Below are 13,423 nucleotides of genomic sequence, written 5' to 3' on the forward strand. Positions count from 1 at the left end.
CACCTTCCTAACCTGCAATCATCTTCCTGACCTCTCCGCCCCCACCCCCACTCCGGCTTATCACCCTTACCTTAACCTCCTTCCACCTATCGCATTTCCAACGCTCCTCCCCCAAGTCCCTACCTTTTATCTTAGCCTGCTTGGCACACTCTCCTCATTCCTGAAGAGGGGCTCATGCCCAAAACGTCGATTCTCCTCCTTGGATGCTGCTTGACCTGCTGCGCTTTCCAGCAACACATTTTCAGCTCTGATCTCCAGCATCTGCAGTCCTCACTTTCTCCTATAACCTTCAAATTGGACCTACAACACTCAGGGACAAAGTCACGAAGCACTTCATCACACAAACAACAGTGGAAGTGTGGAACTGTTCCTCTTCCTCCTCCTCCTTCTCCTCTTTCCCCCCCCCACCACCCCCCTAAAAAAACAGCTGTTGAGGCTATGTTTCAGTTGAGAATTTGAAAACTGAGGTTGATAAATTAATGTTTGACGCGGGTATTCAGGATAACAGTACTGAGGATAGGTGGGAACAGCCATGACCTAATGGAACAGACTGGAGGAACTGAAAGGCCACAGATTAACATTCTCACCCCAGTTCCCATTAATTTCTGTACATTCCAAGTTACCAGAAGGATGTGGATGCTTTGGAGAAGGTACAGAAAAGGTTTATCAGGATGTTGCCTGATATGGGGGATTTTAGCTATGAGGAAAGGTTGGATAGATTGGGTTTGTTTTCACTGGAACTCAGGAGGTTGAGAGGTGACCTGATAGAATGGAAAGTATGAAGCTTTTTCACAGGGTGGAGGAGTCAATTACTAGGGGGACATAGGTTCAAGGTGCGTGGGGGGAAAGTTTAAAAGAGATGTGTGAGGCAAGGTTTTAACACAAAGGGTGGTGAATGCCTGGAATGTGCTGCCAGAGGAGATGGTGGAAGCAGACACAATGGCAGCATTCAAGAAGCACCTGGACAAATACATGAATAGCAAGGGATTTTGTAAGCGATGACAGTTTTAGTGTGGGAGGGCAAAATGTATCAGTGCAGGCTTGGAGGTCCAAAGGTCCTGTCACTGTGCTGTAGTTTTTTTTGTTCTTTGCTTCTGTTTCATGAAATGTTCAGTTGTGGGTATGGCAGTGGTTACAAAGTCCAGCAAAGTTCAAATCAAGAATTCTAGATCAGATCAGCTGTGGTTTAGCTAAATAATAGAAGAGAGTGCATTTACAAATGTGGTCACCCCAGGGTTGGGATGTGCAGAAAGGGGGAGAGAGAGAGGGCCACCGGACAGTCAAGAAGATACAGGCAGAATCCCCTAAATGCACTTCACTCTCTAACCAGTGTTCCAGTGGGTCATCTGGAGAGTAAGTGCAGCCAAAGCCAGGTCCATGGCACCACGGGTGACTCAGCTGTGTAGAGGATACACTGACTGGAAGGGCAGCAGTGACAGGAGATTCGATGGTTAGGGAAGTAGACAGACATTTCTGGGAATATGGGTGGGAATGCAGATTTATTTAAAAATGATTCATGGGAAGTGAACATTGCTGACTGGGCCAGCATTTATTGCCTGTTCCTAAATTACCCTTGAGAAGGTGGTGGTGAGCTGCTGTCTTGAACTGCTGTAGTGCATGTACTATAGGTGGACACACAATGCTCTTAGGAAGGGAATTCCAGAACTTTGACCTATTGGCAGTGAAGGAAGGACACTATATTGCCTAATGAAGGTGATATGCGGCCTGGAGGAGAATTTGCAGCTCATGATGTTCCCAGTTTCTGTTGGCTTTATCCTTTGAGATAGAAGTGCTGGATTTGCAAGATGCTGTCAGAGGAATTTGGAGAATTTCTGCAGTGCATCTTGTAGATGGTCCACATTGCTGCTACTGAGCATTGGTGGTAAAGTTACTGCAAGTTTGAGGATGGGATGCCAAGCAAGCTGGCTGATTTGTCCTGGATGTTATCAAGCTTCTTGAATGTTGTTGGACTCATTCTCATCCAGGCAGGTGGATTCCATGACACTCCTGACTTGTACTTATAGATGGTGGACAGGCTTTGGTTAGTCATTTTCTCGGCTGTAACTTTTATACTTACGTGCTGGGCTCTTGCTTCATTGAATATGGGGATTTTTGTGCAGTCACCTTCAGCGAGTTGTTTGATTGTCCACCACCATTCACAACTGAATGTGGAAAGACTGCAGAGCTTAAATCTGATAGATTGTTGTAGGATTGTTTATCTCTCACTTGTTGCTTATGCTGTTCAGCATAAAAGTAGTCCTGTTTTGTAGCTTCATCATGATGATACCTCTTTATTTTAGGTATGCCTGGTACTGCTCCTGGCATGCCATCCTGCACCCTTCATTGAGACAGCTTTGAACCCTTAGCTTGGTGGTAATGGTAGAGTGGGGGATATGCTGAGCCATGAGATTGCAGATTGTGTTGGAGTATGATTCTATTGCTGTTGATGAACCACAGCATCTCATAGATGCCCAGTCTTGATTTGCTATATCTGTTCAGTTCCATTTAGCACGGTGATAGTGTCATATAAAGAATCAAACAGGGCCATGATGCAAAATATTACGAACAAGACCAAGAATCTCAAAAAGATAAGCCTTAAGACTTTAATGCACAGAGCATTTGCAATAAAGCAGATTAAGTAGTCGTGCAAATAAACATAACCAGGTATGATATAGTGAGGATTATGGAGACACGGTTGCGGAGTGACCAGGAATGGGAACTGAATCATGGGAATTCACCTTTAAGGAAGGGCAAACAGAAAAAAGGAGATAGTGTAGTATTGCTGGTTAAAGAGTAAAATTAATACAATAGTGAGGAAGGATATTGGCTCTGGTGAACAAGAATCTGTGTAGGAAGAGCTTAGAAACACCAAGGGGCAGAAAATGATAGTGGGAATTGTACATAAACCCCCTCAAGCTATAATGTAATGTTGGGGAAGGTTTTAAACAGGAAATTGGAGAGACAAGGTACAGATGTAGCTCTGGATGATTTTAATCTGTGGAAAGATTGGGCAAATCATATCAGTAATTACACCATAGTGGAGGATTTCCTGGAGTGTGTACAGGATAGTTTTCTGGATCAATACACTGAGAAACTAACTAGAGAATAGGCCATCCTAAACTGGGTTTTGTGTAATGAGAAAGGAATAATACTTGTGCAAGACCCCTTGAGAAAGAGGGACCATATTATGATTGAATCATAGAGACATAGAGAGGTACAGCACAGAAACAGACCCTTTGGTCCAACTCGTCCATGCCAACCAAATATCCTAAATTAATCTAAATAAACCCTTCCTATTCATATACCCATTCATATGCCTGTTATGTTGTAATTGTACCAGCTCCGCCACTTCCTCTGGCAACTCATTCCATACACATAACACCCTCTGCATGAAAAAGTTGCCCCTTCAGTCCCTTTAAAATTTTTCCCCTTTTGCCCTAAACCTATGACCCCCGCCCCTCTCCAGGGAAAAGACCTTGTCTATTTATTCCAATCCATGCCCCTCATGATTTTATCATCCTCGATCAGGTTGTCCCTCAGCCACTGAGGGAAAACAGCCCCAGCCTATTCAGCCTCTCTCTAAAGCTCAAACCCTCCAACCCTGGCAACATCTTTATAAATCTTTTCTGAACCCTTTCAAGTTTCACAACATCCTTCTAATAGGAGGGAGACACAGAATCCTTCATTCAGATGGAGAATGACATCATTAATTATGAGACTGGCATCCTGAATCTAAATGAAGGAAACCACAATAGTATGAAGCACAAGCTGGCTGTGATAAATTGGGGAATGTTACTTAAAGGGATAATAGTTGATAGGTAATGGCAAACATTTAAAGGGCACTTGGAGGAACTGCAACAATTGTTCATTCCTTCCTAACAATAAAAATGGGAAAGTCGGCCGATCATGATTAACCAAGGAAAATAGGGATAGTATTAGATCCAGTGAAGAGACAGACAAATTAACCAAAAAAGCAGCAAACCTGAGAGTTAAAAGCAGTTCAGATTTCAGCAAATGGTGACAAAAGGATTGATTTAAGAGGGGCAAAATTGTGTCAGAGTAAGCTTGTGAGGAACATACTTACAGAATCTTTAGCAATCAGTTTGTATGTGAAGGGACAAAAAAATAGTGAAGACAAATAAAGGTCCTTACAGTCAAAAACCGAGGAAGTTATAAAGGGGAACAAAGAGATGGCAGACCAATAAATACATCCTTTGGTTTTGTCTTCACAGAGGAGGACACAAATATTTTCTTAAAAATGTTGGGGAATGCAAGGTCTAGTGAGAGGGAGGAACTGCAGAAAATCAGTATTTTTAAAAAGTGGTGTTGGGAAAATTAATGGGATTAACAAGCCTGCTGACCGACATCCTAGAATACCTAAGAAATTGCTCGAGAAATGGTGGATGCATTGGTGGTCATTTTTCAAAATTTTATAGACCCTGGAACAGTTTCTATGATTGGAGGGTAGCTAATGTAATCCCACTCTTTAAAAAAGGAGGTAGAAATAAAACATGGAATTATAGACCAGTCAGCCGAACATCAGTAGTGGGGAAAAATGCTAAAGTCCATTGTAAAAGATTTAATAGCAGAACAATTGGAAAACAGTGGCCGAATCAGACAAAGTGTGAATTTGCAAAAGGGAAACATGTTTGACAGATCTTCTGGAATTTTTTGAAGATGTAACTGGTAGAGTTGTTATGGGGTAGCATGCGGAAGCAGCTTTCAGAAGGCTTTTGATCAGAGACTAACATGTAAAATTAATGTATAGGATTGAGGGTAGTGTATTTACATGCTGTCAGCAGAGCCTGGGAATAAACAGATCTGTTTCTGAGTGGAAGGCAGTGACCAGTAGGGGCACTCAGTTTTTTGATCTATTCTCAATATATAAAAATGATTTTGATGAAGGACCTAAATTTGAAATCTCCCAAGTTTGCAGATGACATGAAGCTGAATGGGAGGGTGAACTATGAGGAGGATGCAGGAATGCTTCAGTGTGATTTGGACAAGTTGACTGAGTGTACTTCATCTGCCATACATTTGTCCAATGTGGATAAATGTGAGGTTATTCACTTTGGTAGCAAAAACAAGAAGGCGGATTATTATCTGGCAGTAGATTAGCAATGGGGAAGATGTAGCAAAGCCTGAGTGTCCTTGTACACCAGTTGCTGAAATTGAGCATGCAGTACAGCAGGTGTGAATAAAGCAAATTATATGTTTCCTTCATAGTGAGAGGATTTGAGTAGAGGAGCAGGGATTATACAGGGCCTTGCTGAGACCATCCCTGGAGTTTTGTGTACAGTTTTGCTCACCTTATCTGAGGAAGGATGTTCTGACTATGGAGGGAGTGCAACAAAGGTTTACAAGACTGATTTTCGAAGAGAGACTGGTTGAGGCCAAAACATTGCATGTTTCCAGGGAGTATAGTTCTTAGGGCTAAGGGGATCCAAGATATGGGGAGAAAGTGAGAACAGTTGGATGATCAAAGAGCTAAATAGCTTATTCCTGCTCTTATTTAATGTTTCTATGGTTTTACTGTTTCTGTATTATAGTGAGAGAACAGAATTGTGTTGTACCAGACTTCAGAGATTGCTGAGCTGAAGCAGCGTTTAAGCCGTTTCAACATAGTTAGGCAGTTTTCAAGTGGGGTGCTCGGTGGTTCTAATTAGGAGTGAAGGGATATTGATGATCAGGCCAAACAAACCTAATATTTCCCTTGAGAAAAGGTGGTATTTATGTTGGTAATGGGGATGAGATGAACAGATAGGTGGACACAGAGCCAAGAGAAAGGGGGGAACAAGGTAGGCGCAGGGATTTTGATAGTAAACCACCTACCTGCTCACCACCCGCTACCACCAACTTTCCTCCCCAGCTTCACTCCCACCCTCAGTATAAATACCACATGTTTCTAACTGCTGTCTGTTCATAAGAAGGCTCACTGGGTTCAAAACGTTAACTCTCGTTCTCTCTCCACATGCTGCCAGGCCTGCTCAGTTCTCCAGCGATTTCTGTTTTTTGTTTGTTTCAGTCTCACATCCACAGTCCTTTGTTTTATTTGAATATTTACCCTGCTCTTTTTCTGCCCATGTCTCTCCCTCCAGAGGAAGTTAAGAAACTTTGTGCAACGCAGTTTAGCAACATCTTCTTCTTAGATTAACCATCAAGCTCGCCACCCGTTATGGCTTTGGGTGTGTCACAGACATTCAGGTGAGCGTTGGCACACGCAGTAACTGTACAATACTGGACACAGCAAGTATCTCGTGCTGTTCACTCTGCCAATGGCCAGTGCAGCGTCCTCATTGATGCTGCATGACCTTGGAAGGCAAGACCCCACCTCGATTCACAGACAGCAGATGCTGTTATAGGAAATTTCCATGGAATGTAAGATAATTAGATTTTAAATATTTATGGCAACTGAATTAAAAGAATGTCAACTTTATCATTCCGGTCTGTAATATATAGCAAGCTTGTAAAAAAAAATAAATTAACAGTAACATTTGAGTGAGATTTTAACTTCTTTCCAATTGTGTCTGTGTATTTTTGCTTTATTTATACATTGACCCTCATTTAGGAGGGTTGATCATTGGATATTTTGTAGAAAATTATATTCTCTAACAAAAGACAAATGATCTTCCTGTATAAAAAGGGCCTTTTTTTTAACTTAAAAAGTTGTGAGTTTATGTCTGAAGTAAAACATTTATTTATGAAGAAGTGTTCTGGTGCAGCATTGCTGAGTGTGAGTTCCTGTAGAGATTAGTCTGCAGCTTTGTACTGTGTAACTTGGCTTTTGAGCAAAGCTACATCTAGTACTCTAATATTTGTGGACTTGAATGCTTGAAACAAAATATAATGATAATTTGGAGAATTCATTTATTTTTTAAGAAAATTTAGTCAAGCAATTAAACTGTCTGTTTATTGGACATTGATCCCACATTTATAGTAACATCTTTTATCAAATAGAATTTTCAGAAAGTAGACAGAAAAAAATGAATTATGCAAACATTTTTACATTAAATGGGGAGTTAACATAAAAGCCTCTTTTATGATAAACGAAAATAGTCCATTGTCACATATATTGAAGGCATTTTTTGTGTTCCCTGATCTAAATGGAGTCCATATAAATCACCTGATAGGGCTTTGCCTCTCCTTCTTCAGTGTTAGTTACAAATTGACACCCCAGTCCTAAGTACAGCACTGAAACTTCGTAACGCAATCCTCAAAATGTCATCTTTTTCAATGCCTCATCTTGTATACTGCATGCTGTAAATTCTCAGTTTTTTGTTAGAAAGAGGTTAGTACAAATTTTGTATCTCATACTTACATTTTTCACAACAGATAAGGACAGCCATGTACCCGATTAAATTGTATTTTAGTGTTTGAGAATTTGTTTTCCCTACTTCAATATAAAACTAAACGGGTTTGTCTGAGAAAAGGTGCTGATTTATCCATGTAATGATACATATTTTTAAAAAGAAATAAAATCTATCCACACTAACTCAAGACTTTGTCGTATTTCTGTGCTGTGCCGAAACCTGTGTGAAATTCAAGATACCAGACACGATCAAAACTACTTTTACATGTGGAGTGCAATATGGTTTAGCTTCTGGGAAATAAAATCAACTTGCTGTGTTTGATTTGGCTTGCTCATGTTGAATCTCACCAAGGTTTTACACCTGTTTTGGTTGCCAGTTGCAATTTTCAGTGTTTCCTCAGTTCAGTGGCTTTTCTCAATTTCCAAGTAGGACAATTTAATGAAACTACCAAATTATATTAAAGAACTAACTTGCATTTATGAATATGTAATAATTCAAACATTTAATATTATGAATTAGAATTGAGGGAAAAATGTAAATTGATTGCAAAGAAAATGCATTGTCCAATAATTTTAATTTCATGACATTCCATTTACATTGCATGAAACTGTGATAATAACTATCTCAAAAACACCTCATAACTAAGTGATATACTTTAGAAGTGCTGTCACAGCAATACTAGGGGAATTGCATCATCTAATTTACACACAGCAAGGTTCCCAAAACATGCAATGGACACTTTTTAACAAGTATTGAGTTTCAAAAAGTTTACATGAAATATTGACTTTGTCACTGGGCAGAACTTACCTTGCTTTTTTTTTTGAAATAGTACGATGGGATCTGTTTTCCATCCAGCTAAGAAATGAGATGATTCTATGAGATAGTGTCCTCGTTTAAATATTACAGCTTTTGACTGCCTGCAAGCCCTCTGTATTTGTAGAAACTACTTCTAAACGCATTTCTGTTGCTTAGCTTTTACGACAACATGTGCATTCCTCAGTAAATTTCCTTCATACAGTTTAGGTAATAGACTAACACACTAGATACTGAATCCTGATGGAATGGATAGACTAGAGAAGAAACCCACATCTGGACAACTTTACATCATAGGATACATGTCGCCTTCTCATAAACCCACATTTCAGCATATTTGCCATAAGGTTGCTTGAGATTTAACATTTAAAACAAGGTTTGGAAATCTTGTATGTTCATATAAAAGGCAGGCAGCGCCTTCACTAAAAGACTGATCAGAAAATCAGTACTAAATGTGCAATCTTTCAGAACAGCACTAAATTCTTAGCACTGGAGTGAGGTTTTGACCCAATCTAATCATTTCAAGTCAAGAGTGTTACCTATTGAGCTACAGCTATGATGCATGGGTAAATGAGATTGAAAAAAGCAGCTCCAATATCACAGTACACAAGTCACACCATTGAAAGAAGGTCACGACACATCCAAAGAAACATGACTGAGTCACACCACACACAGCCATGAGAAAAGCCTGCAAGATGTCTTGTATATCCAATAACATATTCATAAGAAACTTCTTTACTCTGAAACCATGAGATGTAGAACTCTACCACAAGTAATTGAGGTAAATATTATAAAGGCGTTTAAGAACAAGCTAGATTAATATGGGGGAGAAAGGAATTAAAGGATATGTTGGTGGAGCGTGATGAAGATAGAGGCCTATGTGGAGCAATCTGGCTATGACGATTCAAGCTGCACACCCTTTTCTATGCTGTGAATTTACTGCTGTCAGTTTGCTTGTTTTCCTGGACAGAGTATGAGGTCCAGCAGACTACTGCATGTACAAGGTGATTTGCTAGTCAAATGGGTATTGAGATGTGTTTCATATGAGTTGTCCTAAATGGAATGAACCTCAAGGTATAGGAGAAGGTGGCCATTTTGGGGCTTAAGTCCATTACATCATTGAATTAGATCATGGCTTCTTTCAGCTTGGAGTTGCCAAGATGCTGATCTGTCATCTCTCCAGTTCTTTTGTTGGTCACCATTTCAATTTGCTGATTTATGTCTCTTTCAACCAAATTCTTCTATTTAACTTAGGACCACAAGATAAGCCTCTTCCTGGTAGTCCCATCTTTATCACGTCTCACCATGTCCTCTCTTTGTAATGGATGACCATACCATTTCAATCTTTACTTATCTATTAATTCAATTCTTCCTCTGTTTTATGGAACCCCTGATTTACTGGTTCTTGATCTTGACCTTTCAACTTACTCAAACATACAACTCAATATCCACATCTCATTAATATACATCATTGTTCCTTTCTTCTTGACATTGGTCAAGTTTCTGCCACAGACTCCATTCACCATCTACTCTCAATCATCAGTAAAGTGATGATGGAAGGTGTCAACATTGCTAACAAGCAGTACCTACTCAATAATAACCTGCTCAGTGATGCCCAATTTGTATACCACCAGGCCAATAATCTCCAGACCTCATTACACTCTTAGTTCAAGCATGCACAAAAGTTCTGAATTCCAGATACGAGGAGAGAGTGACAGACCTTGACATCAAGTCTACATTTGATGGAAGTATGGCATCAAGGAACCTGAGCAAAACTGGACTCAATTGGAAATGGGGGCAAACTCTCTGTTGGTTGGAGTCGTATCTGGAACATCGGATGATGGTTATGGGTTTTGGATGTCAGTCATCTCAGTCCAGGACATCGCTGCAAGAGTTAATCAGGGTAATGTCCTGGGTCCAACCATTTCAGCTGCCTCATCAATAATTTTCCTTCCATCATAAGGTCAGAAATGGAGATAGTGCAATCACTGGTGAACATGTTCAGCACAGTTTGCGACTCCTCAGACACTGAAAGAGTCCCTGTCCAAATGGAACTAGACCTGGAAAATATCCACACCTGGGCTGACAAGTAGCAAGTAACATCTGTGCCACACCAATACCAGGCAACGACCAGTTCCAATAAGAGGCAATCTAACCACTGCCCCTGACATTCAATTGTATCACTATCACTGAATCTCCCAATATAAACATCAGTGGGGTTACCATTGACCAGAAACTCAACTGGACTCACCAAATGGGCAGCACAGTGGCTCAGTGGTTAGCAATGCTGCCTCACAGCACCAGGGACCTGAGTTTGATTCCAGCCTTGGGTGACTGTGTGGAGTTTGCACGTTTTTCCCTGGATTTCCTCCAGGTGCTTTGGTTTCCTCCCACAGTCCAAAGATGTGTATGTTGGGGTGGATTGGCCATGTCCAATTAGTGTCCAGGGATGTGTAGGTTAATTGCATTAGTTGAGGGCAAACGTAGAGAAATAGGGTAGGGGAATGGGTCTGGGTGGGTTACTCTTCAGATTGCCGGTGTGGACTCGTGGGGCTGGAGGGCCTGTTTCTATGAATTCTATGAATTAATGGGTACCAATAGTTCGGATGGCTTAATCGCTAAATGTCCTGTTAATATTTGTTCCATTATTTCAGGCTTGAGTATCTGATTCTTGGTTGCTAATATGCATCCCTTCTTTGTTTAGTTAATGAGATATGTCTATCCAGGATGTGTCCTTCACACTATGCCATTATCTTTAGCACCTAGTTGCTATGTGTCTGGTTTCTGATTTCTGTGACTTCAGAGTTTTAACTGGCCAATGTAGCCAGCATGCTTTGCTGTTTGGCCAAGTTGGCAATCTGATTTAGCAGTCTACAGACTGACACCAGGTTCTTTAAGGTCTTTAAGTTCTCTATGTTTTCAGCCTTGATCTTTACACTTTTACTCCAATCTTCTTCCTAAAGCTCAAACTGACAGTGCATATAATGGACCATTGATCTACTGATCTTCAAGCCCCTACCACACTTTTTTTTAGAGCAATCCAGGTGGCTCACCACAACCTTCTCTAGGGAATCTAGTGATGTCCACATCTCATGAATGAATAAAAAAAATCTCATATCACAACACACAACTCAGTGTTGTCTGCAAACTTCATTAGCCATGGCACTTCCTGTCATAGTTCTCAGTATATCCATAACAATAAGGAAAAGGAAGGAGTTTGGTGCTAAGTATTGATGCAATCCAACTTTGGCTTTGAACGTCTCTTCCCCCACACTGCTTCTTCCTCGAGTACATTTTTGTATATGTCTTGTAATTGTAGATATTTCTCAGAAAATTTACAAATCTCGATTCTTCCTCCACAGACACCAGTCATAAGCCTTCTCTAGATCAGTTTTCAGGTTACATTGGCATTCCTGGTTTTGCTGTACCACTTGTCTCAAAATGAAAACAGCATTGGTGCATAGTCTAAAATATCACTCACAGATTTCCATCATTTTTAAAATCTATGGCTCACTGCCAAATCTTGAAAGTAAACATATGAAATAAGAGCAGGAGTAGGCCATTTAGACCCTCAAGTTATTTTTTGCCAATGTATGGATCGTAGATGATCTGCTCCAGGCCTCAATTGTTCTTGCTTGTCACCTCTTCACAGCCCTCAATTCCCCTTCTAAAATCCATTTACCTCCTCTTTAAACTGTCTCAGTGATCTATCCTCTGCTCTCTGAGTTACAGAATTATAGACATTCACTATCCTCTGAGAAAATAAATTATTTTGTATCACTTTCAAATGAGTGTCTCCTTATTCTGTAACTATGCCCCCTAGTTTGAGACACTCCAACTAGTGGAAAAATCTTCTCAGCATCTACCTTGTCAAGCTCCCTCAGAATCTTGTATGTTTCAATAAGTTTAATTCCTCTAAACTGTCAAAGAAAACACCTAAACTGTCAATGAAAAACACTTAAACGCCATTCTTGATTGATCAAGCCCTTCATTGCAGGAATCAGCCCAGTGAATCACTTTTGAACAGCCTCTATTGCCATGGTTACATGGTGTATGATAGAAGTTTAATTCAACCATGGTTGATCTGTGACCAAATTCCATCCACCTAACTTTACTGCTTGTCCCTTATTACCAATCATAAAGTCATAGAGATGTACAGCACGGATCAACTTGTCCATGCCGACCAGACATCTCAACCTAATCTAGTCCCATTTGCCAGCACCTGGCCCATATCCCTCTAAACCCTTCCTGTTCATATACCCATCCAGATGCCTATTAAATGTTGCAATTGTACCAGCCTCCACCACCACCTCTGGCAGCTCATTCCATACACACAACACACTCTGCGTGAAGAGGTTGCCCCTTATCTCTTTTACATCTTACCCCTCTCATCCTAAACTTATGCCCTCTACTTCTGGACTCCTCCACCCCAGGGAAAAGACATTGTCTATTTATCCTATCCACGCCCCTCATGATTTTATAAACCTCTATGAGATCGTCTTCAATGCTCCAGGGAAAACAGCCCCAGCCTATTCACCCTTTAGCTCAAATCCTCAAACCCTGGCAACATCCTTGTAAATCCTTTCTGAACCCTTTCATGTTTCACAACATCCTTCCCATAGGATGGGTATATGAACAGGAAGGGTTTGGAGGGATATGGGCCGGGTGCTGGCAGGTGGAACTAGATTGGGTTGGGATATCTGGTCGGCATGGACGGGTTGGACCGAAGAATCTGTTTCCATGCTGTACATCTCTATGACTCTATAATTGCAATATTCCAAAAGTGGCCTAACTAATGTCCTGTACAGCCGCAACATGGCTTCCCAACTCCTATACATAATGAGGAGAAAGTGAGAACTGCAGATGCTGGAGATCAGAGCTGAAAAATGTGTTGCTGGAAAAACAGCAGGTCAGGCAGCATCCAAGGAGCAGGAGAATCGACGTTTCGGGCATAAGCCCTTCTTCAGGAATGAGGAAGGTGTACCAAGCAGGCTAACATAAAAGGATGGGAGGAGGGACTTGGGGGAGGGACGTTGGGAATATGATAGGTGGAAGGAGGTTAAGGTGAGGGTGATAGGCCGGAGAGGTCGGGAAGAAGATTGCAGGTTCAGAAGGCGGTGCTGAGTCCGAGGATTGGTACTGAGATAAGGTGGGGGGAGGGGAAATGAAGAAGCTGGAGAAATCTGCATTCATCCCTTGTGGTTGGAGGGTTCCTAGACGGAAGATGAGGCGCTCTTCCTCCAGGCGTCATGTTGCCATGGTCTGGCGATGGAGGAGGCCAATGACCTGCATGTCCTTGG

At 41.1% G+C, this 13,423-nt stretch overlaps 1 protein-coding gene across 3 annotated transcripts in view; it reads left to right on the plus strand.

The window, feature by feature from the left end:
- Positions 1-7,492, plus strand: part of ccz1 (CCZ1 homolog, vacuolar protein trafficking and biogenesis associated) — a 53,290-nt gene extending 45,798 nt beyond the window's left edge. For all 3 annotated transcript variants that reach the window (XM_043711369.1, XM_043711367.1, XM_043711368.1), the window contains one exon: positions 6,099-7,492. In XM_043711369.1, coding sequence (XP_043567304.1) covers positions 6,099-6,154 — 56 coding nt within the window. In that variant the 3' untranslated portion in view covers positions 6,155-7,492. The remainder of the gene's footprint in view (positions 1-6,098) is intronic.
- The last annotated feature ends 5,931 nt before the right edge of the window (positions 7,493-13,423 follow it).

This window comes from Chiloscyllium plagiosum, chromosome 21, assembly GCF_004010195.1.
Source record: "Chiloscyllium plagiosum isolate BGI_BamShark_2017 chromosome 21, ASM401019v2, whole genome shotgun sequence".
NCBI classification, from domain to species: Eukaryota; Metazoa; Chordata; class Chondrichthyes; order Orectolobiformes; family Hemiscylliidae; genus Chiloscyllium; species Chiloscyllium plagiosum.